Source organism: Artibeus jamaicensis, unplaced genomic scaffold (genome assembly GCF_021234435.1).
Source record: "Artibeus jamaicensis isolate MK-2021 breed Jamaican fruit bat unplaced genomic scaffold, CSHL_Jam_final scaffold_1019, whole genome shotgun sequence".
NCBI lineage: Eukaryota > Metazoa > Chordata > Mammalia > Chiroptera > Phyllostomidae > Artibeus > Artibeus jamaicensis.
In genome coordinates this window covers 8,466,107-8,489,053 of record NW_026522025.1, presented here as the reverse complement: position 1 = coordinate 8,489,053, position 22,947 = coordinate 8,466,107, and the positions used below count along the sequence as shown (strand labels likewise).

The window sequence follows — 22,947 nt, the reverse complement described above, 5'->3', positions numbered from 1 at the left end:
GTTCCATAGAATTTATGATTTCAAATTTGGTTTCTGCTTAGGGAATCCTTCCCTAAACACTTATTTAAAATAGTCTTTTCTTATTTATCTCACCGTATCTACTTATCCTCTTTTCTTCCTAGCATTTATTGCTAACTGACAATACAATAGATATTATAAATTTCTTGACCCATTAGAATGTAAGGTCAGGAACTTTATACTATTCATCTCTGTATCCTTAGTGCCCAGAACAATGCCTGATGTAGAGGATGCAGAATAAATATTCGTAAGATAAAATAAAAATTGAATAAGAAATACCTGTTATACGATTTATCTGAGTACTTGGTTTGAAATCTTACCACTTTTTTTTTAAGGTTTTTAAATTTATTTTTAGACAAAGGGGAAGGGAGGGGGGAAAAGAGGGAGAGAAGCGTCAATGTGTGGTTGCCTCTCCTGCTCCCCCTCCTGGGGACCTGGCCTGCAACCCAGACATGTGCCCTGACTGGGAATGGAACTGGTGACCCTTTGGTTTGCAGGCCAGCAATCTACTGAACCACACCAACCAGGGCTGTCACTTCCTTAAGTGCTTTAATTTCTCTGACCTTTTTGTTTCTCATCACTAAAATTAGAATAGTAAACTCTGTCTTGTAGGGTTGTTGTGAGGATTAAGGATGTGTAACTCTTGGTACAGCATCTGGCGTAAGCACTTAGTAATTAAGTTTTCTATTATTTTTAAACTATATTATACCATCTAGCAGGGTACATTAATAATATTCAGTAAATATGTGTTTTACTGTATAAACCTCTTATTTCATAACTTTTGGGCATTTCCTGATTCCTATAGTAAACTCTGTCTTGTAGGGTTGTTGTGAGGATTAAGGATGTGTAACTCTTGGTACAGCATCTGGCGTAAGCACTTAGTAATTAAGTTTTCTATTATTTTTAAACTATATTATACCATCTAGCAGGGTACATTAATAATATTCAGTAAATATGTGTTTTACTGTATAAACCTCTTATTTCATAACTTTTGGGCATTTCCTGATTCCTTTGGGATCCCCTATAACACCTAGTTCTATTTTCTTCTGAGAGTTAGTACTTAATATTTATTGTTGTAATGATTAAAAACTAATATAAAACTTGTAAGTATTTATAAGGTAGTTTACAATGAAAAAATAGTATCCAACAAAGTAAAAGTAGATGAACCTAAGTGACATAGTAAAAATTCGAAAGGTCTAATAATAAATGCTTTCAATATATAATCAAAGTGCCTTTTTTATTCGAAGATTGAGGCTTGAATTTGGATATGTAGGTAAATAAGCTTCTAACTTAAAACTCCTGGGATAACTGGAATTTATTGAATTTAATATTGGGAAAGAAATAATACTTTTAAAATTTCACTATTCTTGTAAGGTATTGTATCATTTAAAGATATTTTATTTCAGTGAAAATGCACATTGGGTATTATGTATTAGTATTGTATTTACTACACATTTACATATTGCAAGGGGGTGAATTTTTAAGGTATTTCAAATATTAAATTTTTTCCCAGAAATTTTTTTTGATGTTTTTATTTATCCAAAATAATTGTACTTCCATCTCTTAATTAGGGAGATATGCAAACCGAAATACTTAAATAAGACCTCAGTACGTCCTGGCCTGAAGAACTGTGGGGATGTTAATTGTATTGGACGGATTCATACATACCTCGAATTGATAGGAGCAATCAATTTTGGATGTGGTAAAAATAAAAACCCAACAACACCTTTTACTTGACATTTTTATCCTTACGGCACCCATGAATTTCTTGATGGTTAGAGTTCAGGTAGACTTAGGTATATATAGAGAGAGATTCAGTAACATTTTGGAATAAATGTATTAAGATTTTGCTGTAAAACAGATTTGGATGATTAAACTATATTTAGTTTAGTTTCCCTTTGACCTACCTATAGTGAAAATGGTGGTATAATTTTAAAGGAAATATATGCAATCTTAAGAAGTAGAAATAATTTAAGAGTGTAGTCCTTTGTCAAGTAAAAATAAAACTTTTATGAAAACTAATAATAGCCTATTTAATTTGCAAATATTGTATTCATACTAGAAATACTGTCTAGCAGTGCTTAAATAAAGGAAACAAATTATGAGCCTCTATGTTTAAGTGTAATAAAAATGCCAAAACATTTTACATGGAAAAAAGTGTTTTCACCCTAGTTTTTCTCAAATATAAAAGGTGATGAATATGTATACTTTTAAATGTATTCCACCCTTTTATTAGCATGACACAAACCTTTTGAAGAAAGGTAATGCCAGAGTTGCAAAGTGATAAGGTAATTAGAACCTTGCAACCCATGGTTTGAGAAGAGTATTCTGTGGTCTGTGTCTGTGAAAAGACAGCTAACCAGAAAACTTCCTGTCAGAGAAGATTTTGTCTTATGTAGAGGCAGATAAAATGTATAGTTTGCCCTGAGGTCTTTGTTTGCCCAGAGCATTGTATATTGGGACTGGCTTTTCAGGAAAATTAAGGTGTCGTAACTTCGTCAACCACCAAAAGAAAAATGAAATCGTATTTTCTGTGTTAGATTTCCAAAGTTAGCAAAGTGGAGTAAATAAAAAAGTAAATGAATTACCCATTTCCTAAGAATCACATTTTATTGAGAATTCTTTATAATAAATAATAGAATTACTTTTATGTAAGAACTACGTGGCATATAAAATGTGTGATTGTGGAACAGTATAGAATCATAGAAGCTCTGGTATAAAGACACTTAGAAATTGGCTCACAATTTATAGTCAGTGTAGATATGTCTTCTGTTTAACAAATGAATTTGTTAAAAAATAGATTGTTTTGTTTTTTCTGAATTGCCACAGAACAGGCTGTATATAATAGGCCACACCCAGTTGATAAAGCGCGAATCAGGGACAGAAAAGATACAGTGGAAGCATACCAACTCGCCCAGCGCCTGCAGTCTGTGGTAAGCAGCCACCTCTCCCCCTAAATGACTTCTCCAAAATGCTCCTTACCCTGCCCAGTAAGGTATATCTGCTTATCTTCAACTGTTTGACAAATGGCCATTTAGTGGACTAACATAGTGTCTCTTGTATTTTACCTTGCTGTTCACTTTTCTGGTTTCTGTTCAATTTCACATAGGTGTATAAGGCAAACAAACCAAAAAAATTCTCAAAATTCACTGACAGCCTTTACAGAGAAGCGTACTGTGTTGCTAAAATGGCCTGAGGCTGCTTGGTTTCGATTTCTAAATCTAACATTTTTTAACTATAGAGTTAGGCTCTTTTTTTCTTTTTCAGTTGTTTTTGTTTAAAATTTTTGTTTCAGCTTTTTAGAATAGCTATCCAAAATATTTTAGCCTTTATTTTTTTAATTCTTGAGGTTAGTCAGTTTTATAATAGTTTAAATTTCATGACTCTTATTTTTTAAAGTGATCCAGCAAGTCTCCTAAAAGGCAGAGTCATGCTGTGAACCAGTAAAATAGCTTATATTGGTAATAGGTGGGATAAAATGTAGGTGATGGAATGGGTATCTTTCTCAGAGAATTTGGGCTGTAGGCCATCTCTGCCTAGATATGCTTTTTTAAAATTATATTTTATTGATTATGCCATTTCAGTTGTCCTGACTTGCCCCCTGCACCCAGCACCCCCATCCCCTCAGGCAGTCCCCCCACTCCCTCAGACAGTCCCCCCACCTTTGTTCATATGCAGGTGTCATGGGTGTAAAGTTCTTTGGCTGCTCCCTTTCCTACACTGTACTTTACATCCCTGCGGCTATTCTGTAACTAGGTATTTGTACTTTTTGCTAGATGTGCTCTAAGAAGGGGTGTTTTCAAATATAGTTGGTGAAGATGGTACTAGTCAGTGGCCTCTGACAGCTAGTCCATTTAAGGGCTCAGACCTGAGGTTTGCAAAACTGGATGTTAGTATGCTGTTATCCAGCTTTGTAATTTTTTACTGTTTGTGTTAACTAAGCAATCTTTTCCTTTCCAAGGCTGAGATGTAACTACTTTGCTTCCAGTTGTCAATAGTTTACCTCTTGCTGTGTATTCTTTCGAGTTTTCTACCACAAGTTAATGAATAGGAAGTCATTTTCTTGGTGGCTCTTTTTGGTCTTAAAAAAAGAAAAGAAATGAAAAATTGAAGATACCCAAGTGGAATACTGAAAAAAAAATCACTGATTTTTTTCTGAGCAGAGTGCTAGCTATTGAACGTAAATTAATGAAATAAAATTTAGTCAGACACTGCTGATCAGATATTAACATTATTTAAATGGAGAAGTTGTTTTTTAGAAAGTTATCATTTTGACTTTGTATATTAATGTGTTGTGATTTGTCTAAGTTAATATCATTACTTCTGCTTTATTTTCATCTCATCACAGCGCACGAGGAGACGTAGGGTCCGAGACCCATGGGGAAATTGGTGTGATGCAAAAGACTTAGAAGGACAGACATTTGAGGTAACTTTGACCTTCTTAAATGGCTCATTAGTGAAAGTTGTTTTGTCAGTACGTATTTGTATAACTTAATGTCACAAATATTATACTTTTTGAACATGTATACATATATGTCTCTCATTTCCATATTAATTGTTTTGTCCAGAAGTCATTGATTAACAGCCAAGTAGAAGACATTGGTGGTTCAGTTAACCAGGAGTTTTCAGAACTCCTAGTTGCCTCATTTTCAGAATTTTGATTATCTGTTTCTAAATTCTGTTCTCTCCCTCAAGAATATCTTCAAGGGTACTAGGAAGTCGTTATGCCCAGTTCATTTCAGTAAGCATTGTTGAATGACATTCTGATATGCCAATTAAGATATTGTCCCAAGCATTAGACATAATACAAATATTGAAGTATTATTTTCACAAATAAAAACTGTGGTCCTAAAAAAAAAATAGGCAGTGAATGTGTGTGTAACACATATACCCACATGCATTCTACATATATAACTTGTTTGTGAACGACTAGTATAGTGGAATGGTGTCATGAGCAGGGGAGCATCCCCAAAAGGAGCCACTCTTGCATATTTGTGTCTTTCCACAATGCCAGGTTTATTAGGGGAGACCTCCCCAATAAGCCAATGGAGTCACAAGCAAAACACAGAGAGAGGTTATATACATAGAGTTGGGCGGAGCAAGCGCCCATCGCCAAGTCCTAGTCACCAGCAGTGTCTGCAGGTGCAGGTATACCTGTCAACCTCATCTTGTTCTCACAGGCCCTCAAATGTGGTTTAAAGGAGTATATTTATTAATTCTACTTATTAGTGGTTGGTTGATGAACTTTTGATGAACTGGTGTTTTATATTTTAGCATCTCTCTGCTGAGGAGTTGGCACAAAGAAGAGAAGAGGAAAAATGCAAAACTATTAAATCTTCAAAAGTGCAAAGACCAACAAAAAGGTATAATTAACATTATATAAATGTAATTCTTAACTTATAAGTGATTAGAAAATGTTGGGAAAATATTTGAAATAGCTTGCATTATAATGTTCACATTAAGTTTAAAAATACAGGTAAAAATTTTGAAATTTTTTTATTTCACTGATTGTGAATTTGGAATATCGTGAGCACAAGTTTTAAATTTTTTCAGGTTCAGTGAATATAGGAACTAAGCTTTGTTGCACAGTGGCCTCATTTATGACAAATGGTCATTTAATACAACTCAGGCACTATGAACAGGTAGCTCATACTTAAATGAAGCCATTATTATTCTTAGTAGTCACCTCTTCACTTGCTAAAAGCTTACTAATCAGCTATTTTAGAATCTTAACCTAGAATTTTTCTATATACAACATATGCTTCCTCTGTTTCTAAAATCTGTTTATATTGTGTTTGAAAACAAGCCCAGTAGTTGCCTATGCCAAGGCCTCCTGTCATTTTTCCACTCTCTGCAGCTCCTCAGATGACATTGACAGTGGTTTCAGGTCACGGTTCTTCAGCGCTCTCAGATGCGTATGCCCTCTTGCTGTTTGCTCATTTATCCTGGCCTTTAGTTTCTGTTTATTCGTATTGGTGAAGCACTTTCCAATTTGAAAATTTTTTCTCCTTTATTCAACAAAAGTTTGTTTGTTTTCTCTGAACATAGCCTTAAAAACCTTTTTATTCTTACTATATCTCTCAGATCTCAATTCTTTACTAGTCATAGTCTTTCTAACATTTCTCATAGATTTATTTATATGTGCTTTGGTATCTAAGCACTTGCTTAGGTGGTCCCGTTCCCCCCTCTTTTATTTTTGTTTTACTTTTTCATTTTAAAATTTGACTTTATTATAGAATTTTCTATATACATTAATTTCTTTAGCTGAACCGTTTGTCATTTATTCATTCAACAAATTTATTGAGTCACTACTCTATGCTGACCATATTATTGTACTGACAGAAATATTTTTGAAAATCATCCATCTTTCTTGACATTTCTTTCAGTTCTTATGTCAGGGAATTGGTTACATCTTCATTGAACTTTTTGAAATCTGCTTTCAGTGTAGGACACATGTCTGACCATTTTTAATGTTCTCCTCTTTGGGTATTAAAAGTAATTCAGAAACAGAATTACTTTCTCCCCAAGGGCCTGCCCCATTTCAAAACACCAAGTCCAAAGGAGCAGTGCTGCTCTCTAGCAGCTGTAGTGACTGTTTTAAGAAATTCTCCTCATTTAATATTTTTCTCTCAGACAGTAGGTTTAGATTTTGATACATATTTTTAAATTTGTGAATAAATGTTATTTTCCTAATCTTGTTGAGATTATATTAGAAATAAATATTTTCTTCTTTTTCAGCTCATTTGATCCCTTCCAGCTGATACCTTGTAATTTTTTCAGTGAAGAAAAGCAGGTACTACTTAATGCATCACTGAATGACCATAAATAATGCCCTCCTGTCAGACATAAAATACTTCTTGTTTTTCAGTATGTGCAGGGCACTTATATGTGAAATATAATGGGCAAGACAGGGTATATTAGGAGTCAGATGAGCGATACAGATGGAAAAGGAGAGGGAATTGCTCTAGGCCAGGGTTTTAAACAGTATTTTTTTTAATGTGATTCTCGCTGAATTTTGGTTGGTGGTGAGATAGGTGTGATAGGTAAACGGACAAAGGGGGTGGACATTCCAGTTAGGGAGAACAAAATCTCTATTTTTATGCTCCCCCATTTTTTTTGTTTTTTTGTTTTTTATATTTCAGGAGCCATTTCAGGTGAAAGTGGCTTCAGAAGCACTTTTAATAATGGATTTGGTAAGGATAATCTATTGTGTTTACTTAGTTATTCTGATTTCTATTCTTGTGTATTTTTATTGCAGGCATAAGAGAGAGAGTATGGAAGACCTGTGTTTTGGATCTTAACTATCCTCTTTTACAAGGAATCTAAAAATAAGTCTTTTCTTTTGGAGAAAAGCCAAACAATTGCATGTTTCCTATTTTAGAGCAAATAAATTAATGTGAGTTTTTGCAGACTGTTTGTAATCATTAACCCTACTTTTATTTCCTAGTACCCTTTGTCTGCTGCCTGCTAGATAACAAAACACAACTCCTAATTCGGAGTTTCCTGATTTGCACTAAACTACTGAGGACTCCATGGTTGTGTGGTTTTTTAATGTTCTTTTCCTATAGGAGGTTCTAGAGTAATTTTTTTACTTTGGATCTTTATATCTTTCCTGAATAGGGACAGCAAATGGTGCCTTGTTTTGTAAGTGAGGAAGTGGCATCATTGTTTGAATGCTGGGTTCAAAGCTTTGCAGCCAGCAGGGAATATAGATCTGAAATCTTAAGACTGTGCCCTGAGCCTAGTATCTAGTTCCTCTGGCATGCTACTTTATATTAAAAAAGCATAATTACCAGACTTGATAAGTGAGTTTTACTCTGATTTTTTTGTCAGGTGGTTTGTTTGGGCTAAGTCTGTCTTGTATTTCTTTCAGCATGCTCATGTGTCTATGGCAGAAGTGATTGGTCTGTTAGGAGGAAGATATTCAGAAGTTGATAAGATAGTTGAAGTAAGTTCTCAATTTTAAAGATTTTAAAAGTATTTTGTCCTGCTTCCAGACCAAATGTTTTTATAGATATCAGTGGGTATAATTAAAATACAGGCTTCACCTATGGTATCAATGAGAACACACAAATGTGGAAAGTTATATATCCCCAAAAGTGACTTAACATTCCATTTATTGAACACGTGTTTCCTTTCGCCACTGAGAAAGGGGGAACACTGCCAGGCCCGGGCTCCTCATTGTCTTCACCAGTGAAAAACTACAACTCCTGTGAGGCCAGGAAGCATGTGCTAACCTTAGAGTTGAAAAATGAGTTTGCATCATTCTGTTGAAATTATCAAAAATAATAGAGGCCATTGAAAGAGTATGTTTGTACAGGTATTACATGGGCCGACCTGGAAAATTAGCAATTGTTATGACCTTGTTTAAGTACAAAGTAGATCCACACACTTTTGGAGTTGATTCATTTGCAAGTTAAAGGCTCCCTGTGATATAAATCAAATAAAAGGCTTGGCTTTAAAACATTTCTGTATGTTCATATGAAAGAACTAAAACATTAAAGTAATAGGATTAATGGAATTTCAGTGTAATCATATAGGGATCAATCCTTTATAGGTCTGTGCAGCGGAGCCATGTAACAGTCTGAGTACAGGGCTGCAGTGTGAGATGGACCCTGTCTCCCAAACACAGGCCTCGGAAACCTTGGCTGTAAGAGGCTACAGTGTCATTGGGTGGTATCATTCTCATCCTGCCTTTGATCCTAATCCTTCCCTACGAGATATTGATACTCAAGCCAAATACCAGGTGTGTTTCTAGGTCTTATGCATATGTATTCTGTAAATGATTGCACATTCTCTCCCTCTCATTACTTTCTATTACATAAAAGTACTTTGAACATTTCTATCAAAATGTTGTATTTCTGATAATCTGTACATCTGGAGTTTTTTAAATAACTTGCATTTTTTCCGATTACAAGAGTAATACATGTTTGTTTAAAACTTTGGAAATCAGCTTCCTATTTCATACCGACAAGCCATTAAACTAACAGTGATAATTGTTCCCAGAGCCTTTAAAAATCAATGGGAACAATTAGGACAAAGACTGGGAATAATTTAAATCATCAGAAATATAAGATATATTTTGCATCTGCGAGAAATATGGTTTTGTTTTATTCTGCAATTTTATGTTTGATATGTGACTGTTTTTACTGTAGGCAGCTATTTGTAAATTAACATTGAAAAAGATTATAGTTGATGGATTTGAATATAATTAGTAAATATATTCATAGCAGATACAGATTTTTTGTTCTTTTAAGTTTGGGTTGAACACATTTTGGCCTGAAAAATTTAGAGTATGGAATGAATATATAAGACATTTCATTTAGTTGCTATTTGGATGTGAAGTTAACATACCTATCTGTTTCTTCTTTCTCCGTTAGATGTTTAAAATGTTAGTAGGGATAAACATTGACTTTTAAATTTATGTTGTTGAAACTAATTATACTATACTTTTCATTGCAGAGTTACTTCTCCAGAGGTGGCGCAAAGTTCATTGGAATGATTATTAGTCCCTATAATCGAAACAATCCTTTACCTTATTCCCAGATTACCTGCCTGGTTATAAGTGATGAAATTAGCCCAGATGGCTCTTACCGTAAGTTTCCAACAAAAACTTCACCCCATTTCTGTCATCGTGTCTTGGAATCTTACAAATCAAAGAATTTACAACGTTACAGAACTATTCTGTGGAAGAGTTTGTGCTTCGACTGGGGAATCACTGTTTGCATGCCATGCAGTGCAACCTCCCCCCATTCCCTTTTATGATATCCTTCAAGGTTCAAGTCCCTGCTGTGTTACTGTGGCCACTGGAAAAGTGAGAGTGTGGGGAGGGGTTGTGGCCAAGCAGTGTGTGTGTGAGGTACTGAAGACACTGCAATAAGCAATATAAATGCAGGCTGGCTTTGTCTGAGAGGGCATACAGGTAGAAAAAGAAAATGACCACCCGACTACCAGGCCCTCCATGGCCTCTTAGTTTAGGCTTCACAATGCCTGTTTTTTATCTCTTAGCTTCCAATCTATTCCATAAAGAGTTTTGTTGGTTTGGCCCATTCTATGACTTGGCTCCTTTGGGATTTATGTCTACTTGCAGTCCAGTCAACTCTGGCTGGGAATTAGCAGCCTAGAAATGGAAGAGTGGATGGAAGGGAAGTGATTAGAGAAACAGTTGGTGTCTCTAGGGTGTTTGTTCTCTCTACTTCAGCCTTTCTACCACTGCTCTGGTTTACCGGTCTCTCTGTATGCTGTTATTCACTGCACATTTGTGCTCTTCCCCTTTCCCTCATGCGCCCCTCGACAGTAGGTGGTATTACAGGATACTCATTTTTCTATCCTCACATTCTAGCACAAGCCTGGCATAAAGTAGGTGCCTAGTGAACGTTCATTAAATTAATTTCTCTGTATTTTTAATGATGTCACTCAGGTGCCCTCTCTTTGATAAAGATTTTCCAGCACTACCTCTGTCATTTACTATCAGTTGCTCTGTTCTTGTTGTATCTACTGCACTTCCTTCTGGTCATGGCCACTTTGTCCTGGTAATTTGTTGTGGTAAATGGGCATTTATCTGTTTGGCACGTCTCACTAAACTGTGCACCCCAAAGAGCAGAGACTGTCTTCTTTGTCAGTGTGTCTTTAGAAGCACTTAATTAATTGCCTTCCACCTAGGAAATGATCTCCACTCTGTAGATTTTTGTTGAATGAATACTACTGCCATTAACTTGAGTTCAAAATGCTCATGGCACATACATTCATTGTTCTTTAACAAGTATAATTTTACAGAAAAGTTACAGAAGAAGGAACCACAATTCACTTGTTCCCAATTTAAATATAATTTTCTAATCTGCTAAATTATGGGCACGAACTCGGATGCTGTTCAGTACAGTAGCTACAAGCCATATGTATGCCTGTTCAACCTGTTTCAGCCTGAGTTCTCACATCTGTTAAATAGGAATGATGCTGCCTGCCTTACAACATCATTGTAAACCTTAGTAACCCCTGTTTTTAAAAACCGCTAGTATGGAATACGTCTTGGTTTGATTGGGTCAGTCTCAGTTTAAGCCTGTCGTTCTTTCTCAATTATGAATAGTGCCCCCATTTACTCAAAAGGTCTCTTAGTTCGGATAGTAAATTATGTGATCATTTTACCTCCCACAGCTTCTTGTATAGAATTGTCACACAAACGACACTTTCACTTTTGTTTATTGTTATTATTAATTGCTTGGCATTAATATGCTTGGTGGACCAAGTTGAGTCAGGTAATAAATATTTAATTAACTTCCATTATGTTAAAGTGCTGTTCAGCTGGTCTGCCGAGTAGTGGTTGTGGAAAGAGTGAAGGGAATTTTAAGTAGTTAAAAGGAGATTAGATTTAAGAAATAGTCAATGACAGTATGCTTCTCTATGCTTTTCTAGGTTTACCTTACAAATTTGAAGTACAACAGATGTTAGAAGAACCTCAGTGGGGATTAGTGTTTGAAAAGACAAGATGGATAATAGAAAAATACAGGCTCTCCCGTAGGTATGTGCTGTGGCTTGAGATGGTTGCACATCTGCAGCGCTTCTCATTCAATTATGTTTTAGAGAAAACCCAAGTTAAATACAAAATTGTGATATGTGGCATCGGGGTGGTGTATTGCAGAACGGATTAGTGTGTAGTATTTGTTTCATCAGTTTGTTTTCCTTTCCCTCCAACAGCAGTGTCCCTATGGATAAAATCTTTCGCCGGGATTCTGACCTGACTTGTTTGCAGAAAGTAAGCTGCCTTCATTTTAATTGGTTCTTTTGTTCACAGATTCTAAGGCTATTCATCTCTATGTGTTTTCCCATGATGCCTAATGCTTCTTGGATACATTTTCTATTTCCTTTATTGCTTTTTTCTTTTTAAAATTAATTTCTAGGAGATAATTAGTAATCTGTTTCGTTGCCTACACTTGCATATAGAAATAATGCTATTTTAGAGTAAATTTGTCAGTATTGGCTGATAAATTTCTTAGCAGATTATTATTGTACACAATGGAGAACATTTTTCTCATTTTACTAAACTCAAAAGTGCCATGTTTCCATTTAGCTTTAACAATTGGTCATTTTTAAGAAGGGTATTATAAATCTAACAATTAAATTTAAATGATCACCTTACTTTCTGGTAGGAAATAAGACTCCTGAATTCTTTTATTTCAGTTCTAGTTTTGTTTATGAGTGTAATGAGTTAAGACCACTAGGTTGGCAACATTCCCCCCCCACCCCCACCCCCGTAGCAGTTTGGAAAGAGAAAGTATAAACATACTAAGTTTCTAAAATAAATTTAAAAAATATTTCACCCCCTTCTATTATAGCCACTTTATCTTTGTTTGGTTAGAAGATTAACATGCACATTTCCCAGGAAATAAATAGACTCTAGCATCCTAATTTTGAAATGGTAGAGTCCTGTGTTTATATGCACATAGATTTTTTTTTGTACATAGATTTTTTTTTATTCTACGAAATCTTTTGTAAATGTAACTACTAAAAAAAAGGGGTATAGTCACAGATTTGTCCCAAGTAGAAAGCATTGCATGCTATACAATCTCAGGTTTGTTTCCTTACATAATCGTAAAGGAACTAACCTAAGCATTCAGCAGTGGCTTCCTGTACTCCAGCTATACAGTTATTGCATGCAAGTTTATCCTCAACCGTATTTAAAGGAGAATGTTTCTCATTTGAGCACTAGGAAAATGTGAGATTTATTATTAAATAAGGGTAGTGATATAAGCCTTCTTGTACTTTTCATGTGTTAAATATAAAACTTTTCTTTTCATCTAGCTTTTGGAGTGTCTGAGGAAAACTCTAAGCAAAGTGACAAATCGCTTCATTGCTGAAGAATTCTTGACTCAAATAGAAAATTTATTTCTTTCCAGTTATAAAAGCAAGCAGGGGAACGGAGTAGCTGAAGAGAACTGTGCTGTGGGTTCGAAGGAATTGTTGCTGTAGTGATTTCAAAGTGACATTTTAATCTTGACACAATAGATCCTACTGTCCTATATAACCTTGAAACTATTGTAATCTCTTAGCAGTAGCACAGCTTTGATGTTTTTTCTCTAATTCACAAAATCTGAACTTTGCCACATAAACCATGTGGCAAAAAAGAGGAAGGAACTTGTTGCACGTAGCACTTACCAGGGTGCCGAGGGCACTGGGGTGAGCTGTGGGGCCCCAGTCCTGCGAGCAGTGGCCAGTGGGCGGCGCAGCAGGCGCCGAAGGACTGCCCACTTACTGTTGTCTGCAGGTTGGTGAGTGAGATCTGTCTCTGATTTTTAGTTCTCCCCCAACTGCTCATTCCCTTTTTTTTATCTCATGTCTCATTAAGAGCACTTCCGTCCTTTCCATGTGTTTTGGTGAGATGTGTTTATTGTTGCAAATGAGAAATGGGTGGGTGGTCACTGAGGTAATTAACATGGCAGAAAACTACTGATTTAGTAAATTAACAACATGCTGTGTGAGGCAGGGGAGGCATCAGGAGAAGAACCTTAAAAACCGAAGAGACCCACCCAAATGAGAGAGTCAAACTGCTGATTTTTAATCATAGATATTTGCTTCCATTTTATTTCAGAGCAACAATACTACAGGATATGTGATTTTTTCAGCTATCTAAAACATTTTGTATGGATTTCAGATGCATAAAATAATTAGTTTCAGCAGTCTGCCCCTTTACTTGAGTGTGCAGATGATAAAACCTCACTTAACTGCCACACAGGTCATCAGCACCCTCAGACTAGGTTTTTTCCTACTACCTGCTATCAGTAGAAAGAGGCAAATTGTAGTAAAGCTTAAATAAATCGGAGATTTAACTTTAAAAACAAAAAAGCCTTCCACAACATACGCATATGCAGCCCAGTTTTGTATACTTTCTAAATCTAGAACAGAAGTCTGCAAACTGTAAAGGGGCAGCTAGTCAGTAACTTTGACTCTGCAGGACACACACTGTCTCTATCAGACGGGTTTCATATTTTTTACAACCCTTTAAAATTTTAACCATTCTTAACTTATAAGCCTCACAAAACACATTGCTGGCCGCTATCCTCCAACCCCCTGTTCTAGAGAACTGTAAATAATTAGAATTTCTCTTCAGATGCATGAGCCTGAGACATTCAAAGATATTTCATCGTTTTCAAACAACAAAACTCAAATTTGTGATTTATTACATTTAGGTACATTGTCAAATAAAACAATTATGCTGCCTGATTTATCCTAATAGATTGTAGTTTATTAACCATTGAATTCATTTATACCCATTCTCCAAGCATTCTTATTAATAACAGGTTTAATCTGGGTATTCTGTATTTTTACCTTTTTTGTTTAATTAATAGCCAAGGGAGAATACGGCAGTATTAGAAGGCTCAGTGAACCAGTTTTAAATGACCTGGGTCTGGACTCAACCATGTGACTTTGGGGGATAAGCTTACCTTTTTCGGACCCAAATCTTGTGTCTCTGGGGTTTCAGTTGTCTCTCTAGCATCCTTCTAGGTCTGAATTCGTACACTGTATTCTAATTGTTGGGCCACTCACCTGGAACTTTTTATTTTGAGATGGTACAGTTCCCAAATTAGCAAATGTTTTTAAAGAAAACTGGTAGTGTTTTCCATTTCTCTATAAGCATTTAGGATAAAAAATGTAACATAACTTATAAAGCAGTTACTTGTGGGACCAGGGGTATGAGAGCTCTAGACCAAAAATCAGGAAACCTGAGAGTTCTTACCAGTTCTGTTACCAGCTTTGCTGTGTTACAGTGATAAAAAACCATATAACCTGTTGACTTCAGGCTCTTCATCTGTAATTCAGGTCTAAATTTTGTGTATAGTTATTTCTTTCCAAGGGCAGAATATCTCTGATTCTATAAAAGGTAGTAATTCATTTATTTGTACTGTTTCTTTTAACTTATTTTCCTCATTATACATTGGGAATTGATCCTAGAAAATGTTATTAACTAGCTTTTGTGATGAAATTTTCCTATGATACTGATAAATTTGAGTGATGAAAAATAGTGGAAATTGTTAGAAGTTCTGTTCTTAAACCTGAGTCCCCCACATGCCAGTGGTTAACTGGATTTACTAAGAACCATACTCTGAGGAGCTCAAAAATGGCAATCCTCAATTTAAAGCTTTAAAAGCACAATTTTTAAACTAAAATGTTTTTTACAAACAGAAGCATAAAAATATCTTAATCCTACTATCTAGAAAACCAGGGCTAACATTTTAGTAGAAATGTCCCCCATGTGAGTGTAGGACATTAAAAGCTGTGATACCTGCTCCCCTCCTCGTTCACTCTCTCTGCTTCCTTTTTTTCTCTTAGCATATTAAACAGTTTTGCAACTGCAGGCGCCCACATTTCTGTCACCGCCAACCCTGGGCTACTGAGGGGAGTTGAAGTGTGTTTCCTAGGAAGTCTAAAACAGAATGGCCCCGTGGTGCAGGCAGTTCAGGAGGCAGGGTCACAGAGGGAAACCGGCCTCTAGTGCTGTTTACAGTGCTGGAGATGGGGAAATCTAATCCTAAGGTAACATTCAAACTGGAAAAATCGGTGGAACAGGATCAGCAAAATCAGGCTCTCCTCTCTGTTCCATTGCCCTGGCCGCTGCCCTTGGCCCTGTGTTCACAGCTGCATTATGATGGTTAGGGCGCTAGACGCTTGTCCTCTTGGACCTCTTCTTCTATTAAAAATCAATGCATTATCATTGCACTTGTATAAAGTGAATATAGGGTTGTCTATAAATATGTCCTTCGATCTAAAAGGGTTTTTTTTCCCCCTGAATTTCAAGGAAATTAAAGCATTTTCATGGGCCTGAGGCATGGTGCCTAATTAGATGAACTGGCCCCAAAGGCTGTCCATCCTCTGCAAAACCCACGTCATAAACCATAGTGGAGCTTTGTCACCCCAGCCAAAAACGTGAGACCGCAGCTTTCAGTCTTTAGACGTGAACATAGTTCTTAAACTTAGCAGTACTGCTGGGACCATTCGTCCTCAAAGAGATAGGCAGCAGCAGTTAGTTTTAATTTTCAGGTAGACTGAACATTGTGTTCTGATCCTTAGTCTGTAGTTTCAGAACTCATCCACATATCCTACCATTTTTTCTCCCTTCATTTCCCTCAAGCCCTTTTTTCATCTCCACGTGCTTTGCTTCCTGAGGTCATTCATTCTGTCACTCGTTGAAAGTGGGGCCTGAAGAAGAGAGATGAACACACCCATTCATATTTCCCAGAAGCTGATTAATGCTGTCCTACCCTTCTCCATAATTTTCCTCCTCACAGGAGTGGGGTGAGGTCTGTGGTGTGTAGACTGTAAGCGGGATCAGAACCTCAATCGCTCTCTGGGCAGCAGGAGAGACTGGCTTCAACGTGCCAACCTGAGCAGCTTCCTGTGTGTCTTGCTGGCTCCTAACAAGGTGAGCTGTAGGACCTGAAGGAACTGATAGTCAGGATACCCTAGGGTTGATGCTTTGCCCTGCACCTATGGAAGAGCCATAGGACAGGTACCTGAACACCGAAATGTAGCTCCCTGTCCTCAGGTCGTTGGCAGATGTCCAGCTGATGGATTTCTCAGTAGGAGTTAAGTCAGGATACCCAAATTTTGTTGTTTTCATTTTTTATTTCCACTTCTGCCAATGGCTAGAGACTAACTCGAGTCACACTAGGACAGTAAGGAAAACTCAGTGCACTCAAGCACAAAGAAGAAAAGCACACACATTTTTATAATTCCTTTCATTGGGGTCAATATTGTACAAATTTGACAAATTTGATCTGCTCTCCAGTTTACCAGGAGTTTAATAATTTTCTTACAAATTAATATCAGATTTTGCAGTATTTCCAGAAAGTCACTGTGAAGAATAATGTAACATACTTCCTTTTCTTAGGAATTTAAAACCTTTTCTTAAATGGTTTTTATGTATGCTGTTTCTCCAAACCATTCTCTCTCTCTTTCACCCCTCTCTCATTTAAACTGTAATTTTTGCTTTCTGATATTTTTCTAATCTTTTAAGTCACCTTAAATTCTTTCCAGAACAAAACAGACAAGTCTGGTTCCTCCCACCCCCAACTAATTAACTCTTGGTATCTTTTTGTTTTTATTTTCTTCCTTTGACTATATTTATGAATGCATTCAAAAGGACTGTAATTTCAGGGGGAGATGCCTGATTTGCTATCTTTGAGGTTTTCTAAAGTTAGTCTATTATGAATTAAGAAGGATATTAAATATGATTTCATAGTTTGTATTCCTGTTTCACGGGGTACAACAGAGTATTCCTGTTTCACGGGGTACAACAGAGTATTTGTTTCAACCTATTATAAAATAACAGATTCTAGCATGATTTAAGTAGATTACTTACATATATCTTAAATTTATGAATTGACATGTAAATTGTATATTTTGTATAAGTTTACTGTGATTATTGATAAACCCGTTGCTGGTTTCCCTAAATGTTACAGTGTACGTAGATTTCTTTTATTAGTTTGAATTTTTTTAATATGTTCTGTAACAAAATATGATTTAAGCTATTTTGTACATTTCAACATGATGCCATGTTGTCTATATCTGTATTAAGGAATATTATGAATATTAGTGTTTATACAATTATGAAAGCCTTTTCTCAAAATGATTGAACTCTCCTCCCTATACTAAACTATGACATATTATAAAATATATGATTTTAAACTTTGAGATTTATCTAATAAAAATTAAAGGAAACATTCTGAAGATTCTATATAAAGTTTTGAAAATAAAGTGGTAAATAAGTTCGTCTCTTTCTAACTTATTAGCATACACTGAATGGCAGAAATGTCCCATTACTTCAGCGTACTTTGCTTGAGCGTCTGTTATGTGAGCATTGCAGGGGACACAGTGATGCATGAATCTTGGTTTCTTCTCATGAGAAGCCTGTTACGTAGTAAGTGGGAGACACACAAAACTTCACATAGATAGCTAAGACTCCAAGACACAAATTGGAATTGATTACAAATGCCTGTAAGAGAGTTCAACGATAATAGGTGTTTAGACAAATGAGAAGTAATTCTCCAAAATGGGAGCATTGATACTGATACCATTTCTTGGAAGAGATCACCTTTAAATAGCCTGGAAGGGTTTGGGTAGATGACATGTGGGGGAAGGTGTTCCAGAAAGAAGTGACCCAGCACTGAGGCCCTGGAGGTAAAGAGTGAGAAATCGAGTTTGGGGACAGAGGGTAGACAGACTATGTGAAGATGCTAGTTATGAAGATAATTCACATTTACTCAACTAAAGACACAGAAGGTACAAAGAGAAAAATCTCACCTTAGAATTAACTCATTCGTCTTTAAATAGAGGGTCGTTACACACAAACACAAGGTCCATGTGTAAAGTATCCAGCCATGTGCTGTGAAAAATAGACATTTATTGAAGAAGGTACAAGAAACATTGTACATAGGACAATGGCACCTCAGTCCCCTTCAGAGTAGGCACCTTGGGACCTCACACCTTATCCCAGTCACCATCAGCTGCCTCGTATTTTCCTGAATCTTATCAAAGTTCTGAAATACCTTCTCTTTCTAAGGTGATTTTAGTTTTTGGAAAAGCCAGAAGTTGCAGGCACCAAATCTGGACTGTAGTGGGGCTGGGTCACCTGGGTGATTTGATGTTTTGCTAGAAAACTGGACGAGATGTGATGCATGAGCAGGTGCGTTGTGATGAAGCTGCCAATCACCAGTTGCCCATAGCTATGGCCTTCTTAATCACTGAATGGTTACTGTGCAGGAACATTCGAGCTTAATGTAGAATTTGATGCAGATTTGTTTCTGTACTCAGCCATTTTGAATGCAACAGCCACACAGTACACGTGCTCACTCAATGGCATCTACCATCCTCACGACTAGCATAGTGAAGTCATTGTTCATGCGTGCGCATTCCAGTCCAATGTTGACTGCCAGGTTACGTCGATATGCAAATTGTTCTCATGTTAACAATGGCTGGACTTTTTCCAGACTGTGCGTGTGTATATATACACACATGTATATATCTAATTTCTGTCTTCGGTGAGGACTTCATAGCAGCATATAAACATGTATTCTTTGCGAGAGGTACCTAGCACATTCTGTAATACAGATTTGCACAATTGATCAGTTTTAAATTGTTGACCTTTAGGTTCTCATTTTTCTATGCAAAATTGACCTGTTTTTGTGCACTGCTGCTATTTCTCTGAATAGATTACTAGGAGCTTAGTTGCTAGATCAAGATCTATGTACCCTTTTAATTTGGTTGATATCTGCAGAACATTTTTCAGTATAAGTAAATTTTTCTCAGTAATACAGCCATATATATCTTGTTTACAGAACCAATTTGAACTCAAGCTCCTAAATGATGATTTAGGTGACAAAGTACAATGAAACCCTAGGAATTCTAATTCTACAAGGATTTATTTCATTGGACGTTTGTTTCTCTATACAGCTGTTACGGGTTCTTGCTAATGAAGCATTTGCTATAATTTTCTGGCTGTAGCCAGCATCATACTCTGCCTGTGGCTCCAGACCAGCATTGTCTCACAGTCCTGTTTTGACTGTAATGGATTTTTCTTAGTGTTGCTGATGTGTTTCTGCATCACTGATTCTCAGTTATCTTCCTGTACAATGCTAGCTGAAAATAATGTCAGTGTTTGCAGATACAGCTAAATAACAAAACTTTCATCTTTCATCTTTTTCCTGCAATCAAAATCAATGAAAATTTTTTTGTTTTAATTCTCACTGAGGATATGTTTATTGATTACAGAGAGAGAAAGAGAGAGAAACATCAGTGGAAGAGAAACTGGTTGGTTGCCTCCTGGACTGGTCCTGACCAGGTATCAAACCCACAACCTAGGTGTGTGCCCTGATGGGATCAAACCTGCAGCCTTTCAGTGCATGAGACAATGCTCTAACCAACTGAGCCACCTGGCCAGGGCTCAAAAACAGTTTCTTATTGGTAACAAATATCTGTTACTGGATATAATCAATGGCTCCTCCTGCACTTTCCCCCGTTAACAAGGTCACCTCAAAATGTAGAAGAATTAGAGTTTCAGAAAGCAAGTTAAATGCTTAGTTTATTTTATCTATCTGCACCAGTGATCACCGAGCTTTCTATTGTTCCAAACTATCTGGTAAACGTGGCTCAGTAATAATTATGGCATTTATACCCCTTAATAGCCAGAAGATTGTCTACATTAGACTCTATTTATATAACAGAATTTAATAGTTTAAAGGAAATTTTGGTAAGACCTTTTCCACAACAACTATTTTTGTAATCATAAGATATAATGAGTAGGCTAATCTTACTCCCACCCATACCCACCCTCGGGGGGGAATGAAGATTTGCTTTTATGAGATTAGTTTGCTTTTATGCAATGCCTCAAATTGGATCCCAGCATTATGGAGTTCGTATGTCAGCATAATTAAAGCTAGCTGCTATAACAAACCATCCCTAATTCTTAGTTCTTTAACACAGTGAAAGTTCTCACTCACACAAAGTCCACTGCAGGTGTTCTGATACAGTGGCTGTCCTGGGCAGTCAGTCTCCAATAAGTAATGCAGATACCCAGGTTCCTCTCACATGTGGCTTTGCCATCTTGTGACTCCAAGTAGCCCAAGTGTCACCCTTGTGAGGACAAGGCGAAGGAGAAAGAATGGAGGATCACGCACTTGATATTTCACCATCTTGACTTAGAAGTAATACATCATTTTTGCTCTTAGCCCTTTGTCAAGAACTAGCCATATGATTCCGCGCATATGCAAAGAGGGGCTGTTAAATGGAATCCTAACTGGGCAGTTGCTTCTCTGCAAAACACTGTGGAAGGAGAACTTGAACCTTGTTAGTAACTAGCCTTCTCTGTTATAGCTAGCTAGGGCTGGTTTTGTAAAATGTTATAAACTCATCTTCAAATGGGCTTTAAATTTCTGTTCTTGAGACCCCAAGTTTATAATGAAAAGTTGGCATCAAGTTTCTTTGAAGGCAGAGCCCTAAATTAAAAAACAAAAGAGGATAATTTCCCCCCATCAAATCAAAGAACCTCAGAGCTGGAAAGGACCTTGGCTTCGAGTCCTATATTCTAATGTGAGGAAACTGAGGTCCCATAGAAATAAGCACCTTGCCCGTTCCACTCAGCCAAATCTGGAGCAAGGTAACCTCAAAACCATCCAGCCCTGCTACTGCACCATCCTTTTGAGTGATTCCAATTTATTTTCAGTTTTACCAAGTAAAGAACTAATCTGGGGGTTTTATGTGCAATTCAAATGTTTGATTTAATTTATGTTTTCATTTAAAATGTAATTTTGTCTTTTGGAACTGCAAGATCTAATAAATGCCCAGAGCATGACTTATGAAAAAGTTGACTAAGGAATTACTATTAGAAGTGATGTAATTAATGGCACTTTACTAGCTTTATCTAAGATTAGCTTTATTAGCTTTATCTAAGATTAACAAACCTCCAAATCCTTGCTGTTTGCTTATAAATCCACAAAGCTACGTTTGTTCAACCATCTTAATGATGGTGCTACTCTCTAAAGCCACTAGGGGGTACTCTGTCACAGCGTATGCGCACAATAGGCTCAGCCTGTAATGCTACCTGGTTTAACAAAATCAGAAAAGATTGCACAAAAGGCTGAATTTGTAAACACTGTAAAACAGTCGGTTGTCTAGTTCCTTGACATTGTGTGATTGAAGGGTGAGTTTCCTTATTTCATGGTCTCTCCAGGTTAGCCATTTTCCATTTTGAAGCTATTTTGTAAGAATAGCATCCATCCATTTAAAGGTACGTGCAGTGCTAAATGCTTACATACAGTAAGTAGGTAATCCCCACAAAACCTTGCAAGAGGTTTTATTGTCCCCATTTTAAATTTAGCCGTAGAGTGTTTAAGTAATTTATTCAGGGTCATGCAGCCAGAAATGGCAGAGACAATTCAAACTGAGGCCTGTATGATTTTCACATCAGCTCACCAAACTATTGTGTTACTGGTTTCAGAGCCGGGAAGGACTTAAGGAACAATGGAGTTCAATGTCCTCACTTTGGGGTGTGAGAACTGATACCGAGATAGAAGTGATTTGTCCACATCAAGGCCAGACTGTAGAATCAAAGTCTTCCCACGGCCAGCGCTCCTCGATTACACCTCTGGGGCCTCTCTGCCTTCCCCGGGCAGAGAAATCCTGTGCTCCAGGTTCTGCACCACGCTGTGCCCCAGCACAGAAGACGAAGCCAGGGGCTTGTTAGTCTGTTACCTGGACAATAGAAGAAGTGGACTTTATGGATAGAAATTTGGCTCCAACATGGTTCTCTGTCTTTCCATTATGGCCAAACCCAAGAGAAGTGAACTTACAGAAACACTTCACATTGTCAAAAGTAGTTAATCTCTCTGCCTTTAACAGGTACCCCCCTCCTCTCATCCTCTACACTGCAGCCTCTGCACTGATTGCTTTTATGAAGCACAAACCTAAGCACGTCACTTCTCTGCCTAGAAGTTTCCAATGGCTCGCCACACTTTCTGCACTAAGTCCGACGTGGAAGCTTGGGAGGCCAGCTTCCATTCTCTAGTTACACCTCTTGCCGATCCTCTTCCCACCTCTAACACACACACACACACACACACACACACACACACAGCCCTATTGGGTGAACCCAAACGTGCAGCCCCACCCTGCAGGCCTACAGGCACCTTTCCCTTTGCATGGACACGTTCCCTGCTCCCACCGTTGTCATCTGTCTGTGCTACCTTCCAAATTCAAACACTGTTCCTCCCCAGGGGCCTGCCTTGCCTCTGCCCTCCAAGACTGGGCTTGAGCCTTTCGGCTGAACCCCTCTGCCTCCCATTCTTACTGCCCCAGTCACACTGGCTTTGACTTGTCTGTTTACTTTTCTGCTGCCTTCACTGGACCATGAGCTTCTGAGGATGGACCCCGCCCCAGTGGCTAATA

The 22,947-nt window shown here is 37.2% G+C and overlaps 1 protein-coding gene across 7 annotated transcripts in view; it reads left to right on the top strand.

Moving 5' to 3' along the window:
• Nucleotides 1-22,619, top strand: part of MYSM1 (Myb like, SWIRM and MPN domains 1) — a 44,789-nt gene extending 22,170 nt beyond the window's left edge. For 4 of the 7 annotated variants that reach the window (XM_037148510.2, XM_037148514.2, XM_037148512.2 and 1 more), the window contains 12 exons: nt 1,590-1,720; nt 2,848-2,951; nt 4,367-4,444; nt 5,293-5,381; nt 6,757-6,811; nt 7,161-7,211; nt 7,892-7,966; nt 8,576-8,764; nt 9,481-9,613; nt 11,428-11,533; nt 11,710-11,767; nt 12,814-17,738. In XM_037148510.2, coding sequence (XP_037004405.2) covers nt 1,590-1,720; nt 2,848-2,951; nt 4,367-4,444; nt 5,293-5,381; nt 6,757-6,811; nt 7,161-7,211; nt 7,892-7,966; nt 8,576-8,764; nt 9,481-9,613; nt 11,428-11,533; nt 11,710-11,767; nt 12,814-12,981 — 1,237 coding nt within the window. In that variant the 3' untranslated portion in view covers nt 12,982-17,738. Of the gene's footprint in view, nt 1-1,589; nt 1,721-2,847; nt 2,952-4,366; nt 4,445-5,292; nt 5,382-6,756; nt 6,812-7,160; nt 7,212-7,891; nt 7,967-8,575; nt 8,765-9,480; nt 9,614-11,427; nt 11,534-11,709; nt 11,768-12,813; nt 17,740-19,776; nt 19,867-22,000 lie in introns of those variants that run through there. The other 3 variants (XM_053655540.1, XM_053655539.1, XM_053655541.1) reach the window with 3 other exon arrangements.
• Nucleotides 22,620-22,947: the final 328 nt, after the last annotated feature.